At 39.8% G+C, this 18,752-nt stretch overlaps 1 protein-coding gene across 5 annotated transcripts in view; it reads right to left on the bottom strand.

Annotated features, from left to right (window-relative positions):
• kif6 (kinesin family member 6) overlaps positions 1-6,314 on the bottom strand; it is a 63,165-nt gene extending 56,851 nt beyond the window's left edge. For 3 of the 5 annotated variants that reach the window (XM_035532572.1, XM_027001456.2, XM_027001458.2), the window contains exons 1-3: positions 5,690-5,828; positions 5,305-5,414; positions 4,300-4,374 (exon numbers count right to left, since the gene is read on the bottom strand). In XM_035532572.1, the coding sequence (XP_035388465.1) occupies positions 4,300-4,374; positions 5,305-5,414; positions 5,690-5,779 (275 nt within the window). In that variant the 5' untranslated portion in view covers positions 5,780-5,828. Of the gene's footprint in view, positions 1-4,299; positions 4,375-5,304; positions 5,415-5,689; positions 5,829-6,165 lie in introns of those variants that run through there. The other 2 variants (XM_027001457.2, XM_027001459.2) reach the window with 2 other exon arrangements.
• Positions 6,315-18,752: the final 12,438 nt, after the last annotated feature.

The following is an 18,752-nucleotide window of genomic DNA, read 5'->3' as shown; positions in this document are numbered from 1 at the left end:
AGAGAGGGCATAGATTAGAGCTCTATAGAGCTCTATATACATCAGTAAGACACTCTGAGACCTTGAGTAAAAACCCAGACCTCAAGAAAATAGTTATTTTTCATTCCCGCATCAAAGTAAGAACACACGTTCACTTAGGTTCTTTAGGCGAAAAATACTTTTAAAAGTGTTTTCTAATTAACTGCCTAATTAACCAATTGATTGATCGATTGATCATTTGATTTATTGATTATGGGGTAGCTTCAAGATGCACTGTTTAACAAAACCATTACAGCCATTTTCTGCACTACAATGATTAAAATACTCAGACAGATCAAAATATAGGATCAAATTATTAAGGAGATCTATGCAAAGGATATTACATTAATCTGCATGTGAATCACATCATGGGAATAACAGTAGGCCTAACATTTATTTTTAAATATGGTGGGCCTTTATCTAACATACTGTAGTTTTCATGAACGTTAATTCACAAAACATTTAATCAATCCCATAGAGGAAAACTCTGATTTTAGAGAATACAACCTTCCCTCAACCTTTCCACTTAGTCCTAGGACAAAAACTCTACTCCTATGGAACACAAGCTACAGAAATGGGGAAGAATCTATGGGGGTAGTGAAGTCTGGGCTGATCTCCTCAGCCTGCTATCACCGGGACTCTCACCAGGAAAAGTGGAAGGAAGATGATGATAACATCACTGTTATGAAAACCCCTTACATGATAATGGGTAAACTAGTTTAAAAAAAATATGTGACAACAAATGGACATCATTTGTCTCCTAAAATAACCCTGTATTTCATAGCCCTGATAATTCTTCTTTTCAAAAATGTACAGTGGAAAACATATAGTACAGTCAAATGCTTTACCAGAAACAAAAGGCTCATAAAGCTTTCTATCAGATTGAACTGATTTTATTATGTATGTTAACCCATGTTCTTGACTACATCCTTGCCAGAAACAAGACATTGTGCTCAAATGTAAAATTACTGTTTTTCAAAACAAGTCATGATTATTTCTAAAGTGACTAAGGATCTTTGTGACTGTACTGATGGAACTGGCAGTCATGAGCCATGCAGCGCCCCCTGGATTAAGCACAGTTTTACTGCAGAATTCAGTACAAGAAGAAGAACAGTAGAAATAGTTTGATTCCAGAGAGAAAAAAATGCCAGACACATGTGGAACATCCTGAGATGATTCAGAGAACCTGTCTTCATTTAGGAACCATTTATTAGTCAAGACAGGAATAGTCCAAGAAAGTCCAAAGTGTAATAAATAAACAGGAACGCACATGAGGAAGCAGAGGGAGCTGATTGACATTAAGGAACACCTGGTCATCACCTGACTCACCTATAAAACACTGAAGCAAGCTGGTGTAGGCCCTAAATAACCAAGAGAGGATTTTTGACTTTTTAGACTGTTACAGTGTTGAATTCTGAGAAGATTTCCTAGGATAGAGATGCCCCATTTCTCATGATGTAGGAGCACAGTTAAAGCAAAATAAAAATGATGAATACCATGCATCGGAAAATTATGACAAAGAAGTTAAATTAGCCAAACAGCTGGAGAACAAGGGAGCAAGAAAGGCAATAAGGAGGCAATTAGCTTGGGAACTGGTCTTCAGTCACAGGAAATGCCAAAAGAATGGCACTGCCCTGAACTCCCCTAGGGAGCAAGAGCTTACCGAGGACAATTATCAGACTGGGGGCAGTCTGCTACAGACACCCCTGCTTATCTCTCATTTTTATCTCTGTCTGTCACTCTCTCATTGCAGGCATTTCCAGCTGCCAAAGAGGGACAGGAATGAAGTCAAATGTTTTACTGCTAAATCAGTTCCAAACAAATAAAAACAAACAAACAATTGGCTTTTTTAAGTCAAAAGACCAAAAGGTTATGGGTTTATGGAAGCTTCACCCAACCCTCAAGTCACAAATGGCAATGGTCAACAAAAGCTCTGTGCAGTCACATTCCTTATGAAGCTTTAGTGTCTTTGAGTTCCCTTTTCCTGTCCCTCCCTTCTTAATGGAAATTTCCTCATGGATTTATAAATCCATGAACTCTATTTAGAAGAAAAAAGAAAGAAAGAAAAATAGTTCTGGTAAGATCGATGGGTGAGTCACTAAGAAGTCCATGCCATTCAGTCCCTATCCTGAGTCGTCATGGTAATTAAAGGTCTTACAACCCACATCAAGGGTGGGGCTTTAAGCACACTCCAAATTGAGATTATGAGTAATGCAAGAGAGATGTTCTTTTAATATAGTCTGAGAAGCAGCATTTATTCCTCAATGGCACGCTTGTCATGGTGCATTTGGTTGCTGGTAAAGAGGTTTGGGGTTTGGTGTTAGCAGAGTTGCTTTTTTGGCAAGGCTAACACAATTTAGGCAAACGATATTTAAGAGGAAAATCTGCATGGAAGAAAATGTTTTCACCAATATGCAGTTAGCACATCTGTTACAACACACAATTTGTGTTGGCAATCCCCCCAACACATTGGTCAGTTTCTGACCTTAGGATCACTGTTGGACATTTTTTGGTGATGGGCTACTATCAAACATCAGTAACAATGTCACATGTAAAAGCTACAGCAACAATGCTAAGCTTATATGGTCATAGCAGTGTTTCTGTTGAGTTGAGAATGGTTCCACACCCAAATAATGTTCACCCAGCAATGTAAATATAGTTCACTCATATACAATGTAAATATAGCGTATGGCATATGTAATTCATATAGGATTTTTACAGACCATTCACATTTGGTTAGCTTTCACATGCAAGGCACTGAATCAAAGTATAACAAAATTGGTTTATCATCAAATAATAGTGTAGTCTTAAGTATTTTTCCAAACTCAGATACTCTAAATTCAAAGTCTATTAATATGATGAAAAGAGTGAAATGCCGATGGTTGGCTGGTATGGCAACGCATGTGGTGCCAGTGCTCCATTTAGTGGTTAGAGGACGGGGACAGGCCAAGAATCACAGCTTTCCTTCATTAATGTTCATGTACCAACTCAGCTCACTGTGTGAGCCATGAAACCCATGTGGTCCAAGTTCAGGCCAGACACCATCACCATTCACAATCTCCTGCCCTATCCACATTACAGTTAGATAGACTGCAACACTCCATTTTTTAAAAAGCAGGTCATAGCCTGGATGAAAAAATGATTGCCCAGTGTGTAGATAATGAGAAAAAAAATGCTGAACTAAAACTGTGAATTCTGCAAATTACACTGCTCCTTTTAAATTTCATTGTTATCAAAGATGACATCGATACGTGAAGAAATGCTGTGAACTGATTCAAAAGCAGAAGTTGCAGCTGCAGTTTAATTGCAGAGATCCTGTTCTGGCTGATTGTACTCTGGGAGACAGCTAAATAACACTACATTTTCTCTAATAATCATTCAATTATTTCAGATTTTAGGTACAGATAAGTGTGGATTTATTGGATGCGCAGCACAGAAAATTCTTTCCACACTAATGCAAGGTGGTCACAAAATTCTTTATGTGAGGGATCATTTACACCAAAGCCCATTATTGCAAAGTAAATATATCTAAGGATAACAGGAAGGTCACTTAAGTGCTTCTACTTTATCACACTGATACTGCCTTCAGCATCAATAACATGAATCAAGCGTATAAAGAGTTTTATCACTATGTAGCCCAATAGATTTGGTGCATACTTTTGTATACAAAAGTAGTGTAGGCTATATGGTACACTAGTAGTGTATAGAATGCTTGTGAATACAGCAGTAGTGTGTTCAGTAGTAGAGAATACAGTAATAGGGTAAGCAGTACAGTAGTAGTGTGTACAGTAATGCAGTGTTAGAACTATATACAGTAGTAGTGGCAAGTGGCTGGAAAACCTTTGTGGTCTAGTTAAAATAGTTCTAAGATTAGCATGCAAACAAAGTACTGGCAGGAGGTTTAGCCTACCTAGACAAAGTGGTGATGGTTAACCGCACTAAGTACCTACACTATAGCACAAAATAGCAGCTTGGACTGCTACCTTGTTCTCTTTTTCTTAATGTCTCATCATCAACTAGTTACTCGCTCACTGAACTGTTTTGCGAGAAAGCCATATTTTAATTACACTCTCCTTAATTAATTAATTAATTAATTAATAACAAATATTTAATTTAATTGCAATGTACTTAACTGCCTCAATAAGACTATCCTACCAGCAAGCTGGAGTAGCCATAGAAACATTTCAAACAAAGTCAACAAAATGTCAGAGTAACTCTACATCATTTGTCATATTGCTGTTTAATGATGAAAATAACCAGAGAAGAAGTTATCATACTCACTTATCAGCTACAGGCTTTGCAATTGTCTCAAAGATCTCCTCTTGATTGGTTGCTTGATCAAAAACCTTTAGGAACCTACAAAGAAACAACAAAGCACATCTTCAGCTGTGTATTTTAGTTTAGCATTTTTTTACATCTAATTTGTTTTAATGCATTTTAAGCTATTTTGCATCCTTTTAATTCATTATTCATTTTATTATATAATTGTGTCTTTTAAATCAAGTTCTAATTAAATTAATCAGAACCCCTTTTTATTTGGTCTGGGTTTTCCGAAAACAACTTTTTACAGTTTAATTCCCCTGTTTGGTCACCTAGCTCTACATAAGTATTTTACTTTTACTCAGGCTTTTGCTAGCAAGCACAGAAGAGGAATGTTAATATCAAGTAATTCTGGAAAGGCCAAAGTGTCAAATTTGTGATGTGGATTAATATGTGGTTGATTAACTTACTCTTGCAAAACACCAGTGCCTATGTGCTGTATTTTGCAGCTCTTTAATTGACAACGCTGGCCCTCCCTTTAAAAATGGTGATACTATATGAAGTAGACTTGGGAATCAGCTCTTTATGCCACATATGTGCTATTTATTTCTTTCCCATGAGCAAAGAGGATTTGAGAAGACTACTACAGTCTTGTGGTTGGCAGGCTTTTCTCACTGTCCATTAATGACACCTTCAACCATGAATTTTAAATTGACACTGGCCACTGTGTGTGCATAAGAGTGTTCAGCTGAAACATTTGGCTTGCTCTATTAATCTAGTTCATGAATGTCGGGCCTAGATCACTGTAAAACAATAGCTAAATAGCAAGGCCTGGAATTTCTTCTTTTTTTGTTGTTGTTGTTTATTACTGATCCTAAATTCACAACATAAGTAATGTATGTATTTACAATGATGACCTGAATCACATATTTACATATGGTGATTAAAAAGTAAAGTGAGATATAGACTGTAAACTTTTGTATTTATTATGCATGTGCAAAAGAACAAAAGAAGGCTTATGTTCACCTGAATCTGTAACTCTCCCTCTTGTTATTGATGAATCCGTCTGCTAGATCCCTCGGAATTACGAATTCCAAGCTGCCTCCGCTGTGCTCCTCATTATCCACCGTGTATACCTGGAAAGAGAAGAACTTTGGAAGCCGCACTTTCACGCATCCTACAGATGAGAGGCCCTCTGTCTGCAGACCCTGTGCAGTGCATCTTGTGTTTGTCCTGCTACTACGAGCGACTCAGTTCGTGACATATTTAATAAACACCCGGTGGAGCACACCAAGAATAAAACGTATCTAGTCATGGTTTGAAACGAGATCTGCTGAAGATCAAGAGTAAAACGTATCTAGTCATGGTCTAGCCCAAGGCAGATTTTGTATGTAGGTTACCAGTAGCCTACCTGACTAGAGATCCCAGAGACGCTGTTGTTGCTGATGTAATTCCTAAAATATATTCTTCTTTTATAATCATCCTCCCTTTTATTTGACATAGATTCTATGACAATTAGCCTTTTTTAAATTTTATTATAAACAAAATATTCCAAGCGCAGAAAGCTCTAATAGCATTCAGCAGCGCTACAAACGCCCAACCCCCAGCTCCCCATCCCTGCCAATATCAGTCATAACACTTCATGACTGCTGCATGGTCTAAAGTTTTTAATGTAGGTAGACAGCAACGTTTAGGGGCAAGTTAGCAAGATAGCTAGCCACTGATCGTTATCCTACTTCGTTTATTGTTAGTAAAGAGTTTCGCGTAGTTAGTTAGCTACAAAGGCTACATCCAACCTTTTCCATGCCTCAATGTCTCCCTTCCCTGAACAACAGAACCTTGAGGTTTAGGCTGCTGCATGGACATGTAGAATTTCAAAGCACTCACCGCGGTGGGTTTCTTTGTCGGTTTAACACGGGCAAAGATCTGAATGGTCTGCCTGACCATTTTCACACGCAAGCGTTGCGGAATGTTTGTCAGGTTGCGATATGTTTTAAGTCAGTCAGACCCCTACCCTGCGAAGTAACTATCTATTGCGTCTCCTGTCCAACAAGGCATTTCCTATGTTTGTACTGGTTGCTAGGTGAGGAGGCGCAAGGAAAACGTGCCAGGTGATTGGTTTACATGTAACAGTAGTCTCTCCTATTGTAACGTCTACCCGTTGGACATGTTCAAAAACCGGTAACGCAGGTAAGAGATCTGACTGTGATGAAGTTACAAGTTTAACGTTACGTTGCGTTACATGTTAGTTTAGTTTTTGGGGTTGTTGGGTTTTTTTTTGTTTGTTTGTTTGTTTTGGTTTTTGGTTTTGTTTTGTTTTACAGTTAGCATGTATTGATATGCCTACATCTAAGACGAATTTTACCTAAACAAACCATGAGTTTTAACAGCTTTATTGCCTCATTGACTACAGGGCGATAGAAAAGAAAGCGTCGCAAGCAACAGCAGTAAAGGGCGGTGAGGACATCTTCATCCCATTTCGTCTAACTGAAACGTCCTGAATATGTTAACACTATTATATTTTCTGTGGTAGACTGTGTTAAATGTTAAACCCTCTAAAAACAAGAAAGCTCAAGCAAAGTAACAATCTCAACTCTAAGCATTTAGTTCACTCAGTACTTCTCTGATTTGGTTATGTTTACAGTATTAATGACAAGAGAATAAAAGAAACAAAAGGAAACTAGCTGCCTCACATCTGTGGAAAGAAATTGTTACCATAAAATGTAGCCCAAGTGTACACTTTTGTATGCAACAATAGTGTAATGAGTAGTTGTTGCAGGTGATTGCAAATCCTTTCTGGTCTGGTTGAAATGGCTGTAAATGTAAATATACTGAATGCATTGGAATGCATGAGGGACTAGCATGTCAACACTAGTTTATTTGAGTTGTGTTTTCTTTTGCTGCAAGGTTATCAGTACTGGGCAGTAATAGATTGATTAGCGAAACCCTTCTCCTTCTGGAGAACCAATCATATTTTATCCCTATTACAACACATCAATGTAGCCAGATGCTTTCTGTAGTACTCTGGATTGTGTTTTGCTTGCTAGAATGTTACTTGCATTCCAACAATAGCATGATGAGAAGCTACAGCTGGTTGCATGAGGAGCTGCTTTAGTTAAGATAATGGCAGTAAACACTGATCACCCTGCCCATGTGTTTATCATGCATATATGTATAATTGAGGTTGTTTTCAACTCAAGGTATTACTATTTCTTTCTTTCTTTCTTTCTTTCTTTCTTTCTCTCTCTCTCTCTCTCTCTCTCTCTCTCTCTCTCTCTCTCTCTCTCTCTCTCTCTCTCTCTCTCTCTCTCTCTCTCTCTCTCTCTCTCCATGTGTGCGTGTGCGTGTGTTGTAAAAGGCCCTTTAAGGTTTTGTTTCAGACTTTTCTCTATCTCATATAAAGCCTTAAAAACCTAAACTATATCATGGTGATTATACAACACATAAATGTTCATTGTTAATAACAAATAGTAAAAGATGGGCAGTGTTGTGGAGCACTGTGATGCAGCCATGATTAGATGTAAAGGTCAAGTTTTGTTCTATGGACAGGACAAAGTTAAGTCTTATATATTGGAACAAATAGATTAAGCTAATCAATAAAGACAAGTGCTGCTTTACTTAGTCTCCAGTAAGGTAATCAGTAAACATATAAGTGCAGTATTACTTGTTCTTATTTTGACATTTTCAAAAAAAAAAAAAAAAAAAGCTTTATTGCACTCCATGAATCATGCACTCTTGCAGCTTTCCAGCTGTGTGGCAGCATTGCAGTGTCTATATTATTCATGTGAGAGGATTTGCTGGGATTAGATTGCACTTATGTCTGATATGCCACTCCAGTGGAACAGAATGCTACTCCACATTCTCGGCCTCCTCCATGTTGCAATGCTCACAGTGAAAAATATCTGCCATGCAATTCAGTGACTGGAGTGCAAAGTTACACAGAGTCCATCCATGATGCAACACCATGAGTGCTGCACACAGCACAGAGAACAGAGCAATGAAAATTGTATTTATCTTCATATTTACCAACAAAACACATTTATTTTCTCAATACAGACACATTATTCCATGTTATAAGCCTGAGCAAATCAAGCAATTCACTGGTATATTGAGGGAAATAATAAACCAGGTTACTACAGGTTACTACAAAAAGCAAAAATATGTTCACTTGGGTCAAAAGGCAACTAAAAGTGCCAGTGGTGTTTATATCTTTTCTTTCCATGTGCTTTGTGATTCAGTGCTATGGAATGCCCAAGGTCTTCAAGGTTGTGCACTTTAAATGGAAATGACTGAACCAGGCAGATACAATCAGGCTTACATGTGAGACTTACTGGACTAGATAACAAGTGATACCATGTGACAGGACTTGTCACAATATGGGTGACAACATTCTGTTCAGTTGGTTTTCCCCCCTGTACTTCATGCTACCTCCATTAGGCTAAAGTTGTCATAACAGTTATCAGGTATCCAATCATATTGTTTTAGTTTATACCTGGGTGGGTCAAATGGTTTGAAGTCAGTTCAATAGTTATTTCATAAAGCAAGCACCTGGTGCCAGCATTTTACAGCACTATGTAGAGCTTATTCTAATGAACACAACACTACAAGTATAAAGCTGCTTTAAGGAAAAAAGTAATCAAGTAGAAGGCTCTTCTTTCTTTACCTGTTTCCTATCATGCATGTGGTTGAGACAAGAGGAAGCAGTTGTCTACTACAGAAACAGTAGTAGAAAACTGAAACAGGTTTCAGAAACAATTGACTGAAAACATCAAGTCCAGTAGTAATTTAAGTAATCTGAATTACTTTTCTATTTTCATTCAGTTGGAGAAAATTAATTTCCATAGAAACAATTCTTGTATTTCATGTATTCCTCACTTTATGAAAGAATATTATGTACATTACCCATGATATTTAAAGTCACTCACTTGTTAGTGTGATCATAATCAAAAGTGGGCTATGAGACTAACTTGTAAACTATAAGTACACTCTAGATAATGCCCAAAGAAGCAGTTAAAATGAACAAAGAGAACTCTGGCCTCTCAGGCAGTGACAGAGAAGAACAAACTCGTCTGTTCAGCTCTCTTTGCCAAGTTCTGCATGCAGTGCTCCTGGTTATGGACAGCCAAAGGAGCAGGTATACTAAGAGTCTGATTAACTGCAGAGTAACTGATTAAAAGCCCTGAGTGAATTTGACGCTGTTAATGTTGCAATCAGATCTATGGCCGAATGTGGCATTTTTGTTTAGAACTGTTACTGGCACTGCATACGTTGATTCTTGCTGCTGTAGCATGATGGAAAACTTTGAACCACATACAGTAATCTGCATTAATAAGCAAAGAGAGAGAGCAAAACAGTACAGTACAGTAGGCCAGCATACAGACAATAAAGCATACAAACAAATATTATATTAGATAAAGGAAATACTTCAGACATGATTTCTTTATCTTTTTTTTTTTTTTGGAATTATGTTATGTACCTTTACATGCAAGGCCTTTACCAGTAAAGCATATCTATTGTATATCTTCACTGAAGACAAATGAAATTCTCTGAAGTACTAGTCTAATCAATCCAGCATGACTCTGAGCTGGCCTCCGCCACACCCCACCAGAGAAAGAGCTGAACCTATTGCGCTGTGCTATAAACATTATTCTATTAAAGAGTGGGAGAAAATGATTCCTTGGATACACACATTTTAGATGCATGACATTTGCTGCCCAAGTGGGTTTTTTTAGCAGTGGCCTGTCATTAATTCTTTAAGATGGTGTCCTCTCTTAAATTGCGGGTGGCCTGTGTCCTGGTGGTGACTTGCATGGACTGTCTCTTTCATCTAAACCATGATGACAGAGCTTTTCATGTGACGTATGCTGGAAATTGGTGATTGGGTCTATCCAAGCCGCAGCCTTCCCCTTAACCCATGTTCAAAGAAGGAAAACCCTGCTTTGTGTCCCAGTAAACAAAACAAGCAAGTAGAAGATGGGAGTCAGAACCATTGCTGTGAGCTTGAGCTGCATTACTGAGCAAGTAACGTCCTCTGCGCGGTTATGCTATTGTGGTATTTGAAAAGAGCGTGCAAAATGGATGGGCTTTGCTGAGGATTAGACTCAGGGTGTGGGATCAGTGCTTTCTCCTTCCACTAGGGTTATGAGAGAGAGAGAGAGAGAGAGAGAGAGAGAGAGAGAGAGAGAGAGAGAGAGAGAGAGAGAGAGAGAGAGAGAGAGAGAGAGAGAGAGAGAGAGAGAGAGAGAGAGAGAGAGAGAGAGAGAGAGAGAGAGAGAGAGGAACTATATTCACTCTTACTGAAAGATCCAGTTTAGTTGTGAACTAGTGTGAATATGTGGGAATCCACATACACTCATTTTGTGATCGTGTCTGGTAGCATCTCATTATGTCAATTATGATGTGAATTAATAAAAACACACATTAGAGAGCACCCAGTTAATGACGTGACATCTCTCTGTTTTTGGCAAGTGGGGAAAAGTAAAGCACATGCAAGCTGAGAGACTAAAATAAGCAATACTGGAAAGACTGGATAGATGGGCAATACTAGGCAGACAACTAATTTTACCAAAACAAAGTCCTTTGTAACTGTAATTCCAATGTTTATATAATACATGACTGACAAACTCCCTCTTGGTAACTTGCCAGAGTGAAATTTTCAGCATTTTATATTTCATCATTTTAAAGAGCTCTTGGGTGTTTTAATGGTATTTTGATATCAACTTATGGAATTATATCCAAAGCAATCTATGACATGTGCACCAAAAGCATGGCCAAAACTTTGTGATGCATACCATTTCCTTATATAGACATGCTTTACTGAAGGACTTCTGGGTTCTGCAGTGTAATGAACATCATATCAGGCCCTCCCATGCAGAGGGCTCAGTCTCTCTCATGTTCATTCCCAATAATGCAATGAAAAACACCTGTACAAATACTTCTCTGTCTGCCTTGTATTCTGCTTTTTGTGTTTTGTTGCAGATAGCTCTCCAACTGTATTAGCTTTAAATTACTGATTCAGTGCTCAGTAGAAGAATTTCTAACACTGCACACATAGTCAAAAGACTAGCTTGAAAGGAAAAAGACTGAGAGTATTTTGCCTGGTCTGATTCATGACTATGGTCACAAACCTTGCCTAGACAGTCATCACCAAGCATTTGTTCTTTGGTAAAATTAGTTTTTAAAACATCTGCTTTGGCCACATGTTCTCAGTCTTGTGATGGAGAACTGAAGCACTCAGGGCCAGAGGTTTGAGTTTAAAAAGGAAACGCTCCAGAATATGATATGCAGCGAACGCCTTTTATATCTGTGGGCTTTGGAGGGAGTGGGACCGTTTCACCCAGCAGCCCAGCTGCCAGTCTGATGCTAGCAGTGTCCGATTTAGAAAGGCAGGGCGGGGATGGATGGCACTCCCCCTGGCACCCAGCTGTAGCGGGTGGCTTTGGAAAGCAGGCTTGAGTCAGGAGTCTAAAGGGCCTGGAGCACACAGCCCAGTGTTAACCACCCTAACTGCTGGGTATAAATAGAGTTGCTTTGGTTTGCAAGCCCACAGTCAGTGGTGTCTCTTGCTCTCCCTTTCTCTCTCTGTCTCTCTCTATCTATCTCTCTCTCTCTGCCCTCAGAATGAAAGATGAAGAGGAGAAATATAGTGGGAAACAGACAGGGCTGTACAGAGTGAAGTGGATTTTAAAAATAAGAGGTACGGTGAGGTGAAAGGAATAATATAAGTCCATCAAAATTTACCAAAATCATCAAAATAGATGAAGGATCAAAAATATTTTTTTGTAAAAACATCAAAGTATAACTTCAACAAATTAAAGAAATACATTTCTTAAAATGGTCTAGCCAGACACAATTTAAACTTTTGCATATTCTCTTTTAATTGCTGCCTGCACAGGGTTTTCGGTGGGGCAAGACAGCTCTGTCATGTGTTATACCCTTCACACAACTTTTTAAGCACTCGTGTGAAACACCTACAAAGCTTAAACTTAGAAGCATTACACTAAATGAAATGCTTCTGAATCTGAAAGGCCCACACAAGCACAACAAAAGTGAAATGAACTGTGAATTACCTGTATTTTCAAAGGGAAATGAAAGTAAGATTAGTCTAAATAAAGATTCAAAATGTGCTCCCAGGGCCAGCTTTAGAGCTTGCATGTCGTACCAAAGCCATTGGATTTTCCTTGACATTTAGTATGATGTATAGTGCTTCTAAGGGAACCATTAATCTCAAATTCTATAATATTTCTTGACTTTTTGGATTTATGAAATACTGTGTCAGCAGAAATCACACTGTTCAACATGCAGCATGTGATCCCAGCGGTGAAGAGGACAACAGGGATCTTGAGCAGGGGTGTCCAGCTCTGGTCCTGAGCAGCCCAGATTGCTGACACCTAATACACCTGTTATTTAATTGTTCCAAAGGAAAAACATCAAACTATCATGGTCTCTCATATATATATATATATATATATATATGTTCCAACTAACGAACTATGACTAACTCAAACAGGAAAACAACACTATGTTACTTACTAACACAACAAACAGCAACACTAAGTCTCATGGTAATGTTCCACACAACGAAGCGAGTATAACATCAGGTCAAACACCAACAACCAACAACAACAAAACAAGGGTTTAAATATGTGTGCTAACAATGAACATAACTATAGACAGGTGCGACAGGACCAATGAACACAGTAGACCTAGCTTATCAGGCCATGGCCTCCAGACCAACACCAAATGGCGACGCCTGAGAACCCAGCGGACCGACATGGGCTAGCACGGACAGGACAGTGGGGAGGACGATGGGGACCAAGATGATAACAGACCCAGGGACAGGCACACTGATAGGAACTGGAACAAACACTAAGGGAAAGAAAGAGACTGGCACTGTAATCGTGATGGGGATGGGTACGGTAACCAGAATAGGTATACGAACAGAACCACACAAAGGATTTGGAAAGAGTCCAAGGAAGCTTCCAGTTCCCCTGTCATCAGCTGAGTCGAGGTCTGACAGGTCCAGGGTGGCGCACCCATCGCCAACTTGGGTGGTGATGGCGTCTCCATTTTTTAGGCAGACGAGCCAGGAAGCACACCAGATGATTTGTCTGTCTGTGTGCCTTAGGTGTGATGATGAAGCCTCTTTGAAGGTCACATGGGGCAGCCTGCTGGCTCTAGAGCAGTGTGTCTTGGGTGGAGCCTTAGGCGTCAGAGGCTGCTCGCTTTCGGAGTCTGCTGACCCGGTCTCTGAACCAGAGGAAGGACCATCATGGAGGCCCTACTCCACCTCCATTGATGGATTCCCAGAGTGGTTGGACTCTGTGTCCGACCTGAGGCTGACGTTATCATACTCCTCACTCATGCCGTATAACAACCAACAACCGACAACCAACATGCGATGACACACACACACAGATCTCGGATATTGTTCCTGGGATTTGCTGGAGCCATTCTCCTAGCGCTCTGATTACCATGGGAACCACTGTTGCCTTCACCTTCAACATCTCTTCTAGGCCTTCTTTCAGCCCTTGGTATTTCTGGAGCTGTTCCTGATGTTTCTTTTAGTTGAGATTACTACATCTATCACTACAGCTCTCTTCTGCTGTTTGTCCATCACTACTATATCCGATTGGTTACCATTTTTTCAGTCTGTATCTGGATGTCATTCTCCACCACCTTCTGGAGTGTACTTCACTTTGACCTTAGAAACTCCAACCCATACTAGGCACAGCTGTTTATGTATACTATGCCAGCCAATTGATTTTGTTGTTCCATGTACGCTCTTGCCTACTAGCATTTTGTTCCATGTACGCTCTGCCTGCTACTATCCTGCTGCTATATTCTTGATTGTCTCTGGGGCATCTTTGCACAGCCTGCATCTGTGGTGCTGTCTAGTGTAGTAGATCCCAGCCTCTATTGTATTCAGAGCGTGTTACTGTGCTGCCATAATTAGTGCCTACGTGCTGTTTTTATCTGAATTGTTGTTTGTCTTACTCTTGACATGCATGTCTTTGATGTATTTGTCTCATTTGTAGGAGATTAGCTGAGGACCCTTAAAAGGGTATACGGTCTCTGCATCATCTTGGACAATTCTGACGTGTTTAAGTATAATATAAGCCATACTTGTAGGATAAGTCAGCACTAAAAGAATTTTAGAAGTCTTAACAATAGTTTATAGGTCGGTGTATCCATTCTCTGAACAGTTAAAACACAAGCTGTTTCAGCCTTCCAGTGAGTGGTCATATCTTTGTCCTCACACTTGGTCCTTCTACCAAAGGCCCAGGAGTCTGAGGGTGCAACACAGGTTTGTTTGGGTTTTTTTGTTGCTATTCCTAGAACTGAGATTGATGTTGTCATTGCTGGGACCTATTGGAGCCACTTCTCCATCTTAGGAGTCACAGCCCCAAGTATTCCTATCACCACTGTGACAACCTTGATGTTAACCTTCCACATTCTCTCTATTTCTTCTTTCAGTTCCTAGTACTTTTCCAACTTCTCATATTCCTTTCTTTGGATGATCGCATCACTTAGGACTGCCACATGTATTACCACCACTCTTTTCTGCATCTTGTCCACTATCACAATGTCCATTATGGCTTTATATGTATGAGGTCCCAGAGAATCTTAGCCTTGCTTTTCACCACCACTGTCTGTGATTCACTCTCTATAATGCCAGCATCTTACATTCTGCTACCTGGTGCTGAATTGCCTGAGAGACTCCTTCGCACAGTCTGCATGTTGGGTTTTCTTTGGCATGCCAAACATCTGTTTAGATTGACCTAGTGATTAATGCTTGATGTTGTTCTGCCATGACTCTCTGCTATCCTTCAGTCCTGCGTTTTCCAGCTATTGGTATGTCGTATGTCTGCTATGTGTTGGTGGTATGTTCTATGAAGGGGATTATCCTGCCATGGCATCTGATGGATTATCTCCATCTATTTGAGGAACTCTCTTATCAGCTCATATTTTGTGTTTCCATTGCTTGGATGTATACATGGATGTTTAATGTCTCGCCTTGAACAGTAGACCTTACATTTTGTAAGCCCTTTCCATCCTCCTTCTGGTTTTCATATAGCACTGAGATGATGGATATTGGGTGGAGTGCCCCATGCCCATGCATTGTGAGGAGTTTGCTGCTCTTGGCAGCTTCCAGTTCTTGTCTTGGCCAACTTATTGTGCCTGCTGGGTATCTGATGACTGGCAGGGTATAGGTGTTTATGGCTTTGATCTTATTGTTCTCGTTCAACTGACTCTTGAGGACCTGTTTTACCCTACTGAGGTACTTGGATGTTGCTGTCCTTCTCATTTCTGTCTCATGGTTTACATGCAGGTGGATACTATAATAGTTTAGACAGCTGTCCTCCATGCATAACATTTGATCCCTACTAGTAATCCCTACAGGGTTTGATCCCCACTAGTAATCACTACAGATGCCAATCAGAGTTCTTGGGTTGATTGTTGAGGCACCAGGACAATTTGATGGTAAGTGGGCTACTGGAACAAACCATAGATGTGTGGACATGTTGTAGACATTTATTATCACTAAGACCATTGATGTAGGCTCCCCTGACTTATTGGCAAGCTATCATCAGACAGTATGCCAGCAGATATGAATGCATCAATAAGTACAATACCAAAAACCAGTATAACTGAAACAAACAAACTGGTATTTGCCACTGCAGTAGTCATGCTTGAGACCCTAGGCTACAAAATACAAGGTACATGAATTTTCTTCGAAAAAAGGACTGGAAACCAAAAATAAGGGCATGAAGGGCATGTAGATCAAAGATGGTGCCTTGCAGCAGAAGAAATACAATGCGTGGATCCTAAGTAAGGCTCGAGAGGCTTCTAAACAAAAGTTAACATCACTTCTATCCAGGCTGCAGAGATATATAAATGAAGCAGTAGTCAAAAACTTAAATGCTAACAGAACAAATGGACCAGCTGCTAACAACTGTCTCCCACCCGAGCTGGCTAACAGATGGCAGAACAGTACTGGTCATGAAGGTTCCCAACACAGGAAAAACACCATCCAACTACAGACCAGTAACCTGCCGCACCACAACATGGAGGTTTCTGTCAGGAATATTAGACACCATGCTGAATAAACATAAATGTATGTATGAGCATTGCTCAGAAGGGGATTGGTAACAACACCAGAGGCTCAAAGGACAATACACTGACTGATGGAACTGTACAGTAGGATTCCAAGACCAAACAGACCAATCCAAGCCTGGATTGACAAGAAAGTTTATGACTCAATGTCACAAACCTGGATACTTGAATGCCTAGCTCTGTATAAAGTCAATAAACCATAAGTGCCTTCATCCAGAATTCAAGGAACACTGAGGGACAACACTAGAAGCCAACTCAAAGACCATTGCCCAGTTCATCATAAAGTATAGTATATATCAAGTAGATGCACTGTCCCTACTGCTGTTTTGCATAGTTTTAAATCCCAGATCATCAATAAATAGAGACTATATTTTTTTACATCAATAAAATGGCTACATTTTCAGGAGTGGAACTACCATCAGCCAAACTGTGCATGGAACTGCACCTAGAACTGTACATGGATACATCAAGCTGTAGGCAAAGACAGAATGGGACAAATGACTCACTGATCCACCTAGCCAGGAGCTACAACAAGGATGTGGGAATGTCACTCGTACTGGAGAAGTGTGGTTGGCTGAGAGTAAAAAGAGGATCAAGAAGTGATAGTAAAAAGATATAAGGACAGCGGAAACTTCCACAAGTCCATATAACAGAACTGGAGGACAGCTATCCAAAATTATATATATATGACTGGTATCTACCACACCAGACAAGACCCTAGATGCAGGCTGTGCAAAGATACAATCCAGCACATAACAGTGGGACGCAAGTTGTTAGCAGGCAGGGTATACATGGAACGCCATAACCAATTGGCTGGCATAGTGTACAAAAACAACTGTGCTGGGTATGGGCTGGAAGTTTCAAGGTCTAAGTGGTATATACCCCCGAAGGTGCTGGAAAATGACCATGCTAAGATCCTGTAGTATTTCCAGATACAGACAGACAAGATGGTAATGACTAACCAACCGGTCATAGTAGTGGTGGACAAATAGCAGAAGAAGGCTGTAGTGATAGATGTGGCAGTCACAAGTGACAGTGACATCAGGAACAAGGAACACAAAAAGCTCAAGAAACACCAAGGGCTGAAGGAAGAGATAGAGAAGATGTGGGCGGTAAAGGCAATTATGATTCCCGAGGTAATCGGAACACTAGGGGCTATAACCACAAAACTGGGAGAATGTCTCAGATACCAGGTACAACATCCGAGATCTCAGTCAAGAAGAGTGCAATCCTGGGAACAGCTAAGATACCATGAAACTGAAGGGCAGGAGGGTGAGTGAGGAATATATATATATATATATATATATATATATATATATATATATATATATATATATATATATATATATATATATATAATGTGCATGTGTGTGTGTTAACATTGTTAGGCAGTGAAGTTTTTTATTAGCCCTTATTATCTCCAGGTTTACTATAACATAAAATGATACTGTTATTATTTTAAAACAGGTGCATCAGCCTGAAAAAATTTCATGAGGAGGCAATGCTCCAGTGTTCACTTTGAGTTTTAGGTCCAGTCTGTTATAAGTCCCCACAGCCTGAAATGATAAAAATGTTACAGTCCAGTCAAAACATTTTTGCTCAAGGGATTTTCCCTGAGAGTGAGATCCATCATCACTTGGTGATGATGAGATTCCTCATAACTTGGTCTCATATGCTATACATCCCTAGTGTAATACACAGACAGAAATGCTATTTATGCGACTGCTTGGTCTGTCCACACAAGAAGAAATGTTATTCTCAACTGTGTTGCTATATAATGTAAGTCACATCTATTTTGTCCTGAAAAATATGTCCCTTTACTCTTTTAAAAGTAGAGTTAATGCCTTGCGTTGGAATAAACGTACTCAGGATTAACCCAGCTACACTCTAGGTTGTTTGCAGTCTCCTCGATCATTTGTCACTTAGTATTACTTGCTGTGAATTTTTAGCCTACGCATCTTTTCACACTGTCACTTCACAAATGTGCTCCTTTGTGGTGTGTTGCCTTGCTGCGGGTATCAACTAGGGACTTCAGTGAAAACCTTTTGTGAGATGTCGGGGTGGGGTGGGGGGTTCTCATTAAAACAGGACCTAGAATTCCTAGTCTTCACTCAGTTGTCATGGATAACTATTGTCTGCTGTTGGGTAAGGTTTAGAAAACAGACATCCTCTACTCTACTAGAAGGCGTAGGACTGACATGCTGTGGCCCAGTTTGCGTAATCTTGAAAACACATTCTGTCTCATTCTCACTAATGGAAAAGCTTCTTATTTTTTTCTGTGCATGCCCCGTTGTGGTGGATTCCGTTGCAGACCATACAGCACTGGGACGTGACTATCTAATCATGCAGCATGTGCA

The sequence above is a fragment of the Electrophorus electricus genome, chromosome 13, assembly GCF_013358815.1.
Source record: "Electrophorus electricus isolate fEleEle1 chromosome 13, fEleEle1.pri, whole genome shotgun sequence".
In the NCBI taxonomy this organism is placed as follows: Eukaryota; Metazoa; Chordata; class Actinopteri; order Gymnotiformes; family Gymnotidae; genus Electrophorus; species Electrophorus electricus.
The sequence above is the reverse complement of the archived record's forward strand: the minus strand, read 5'-3'. Positions and strand labels throughout refer to the sequence as shown.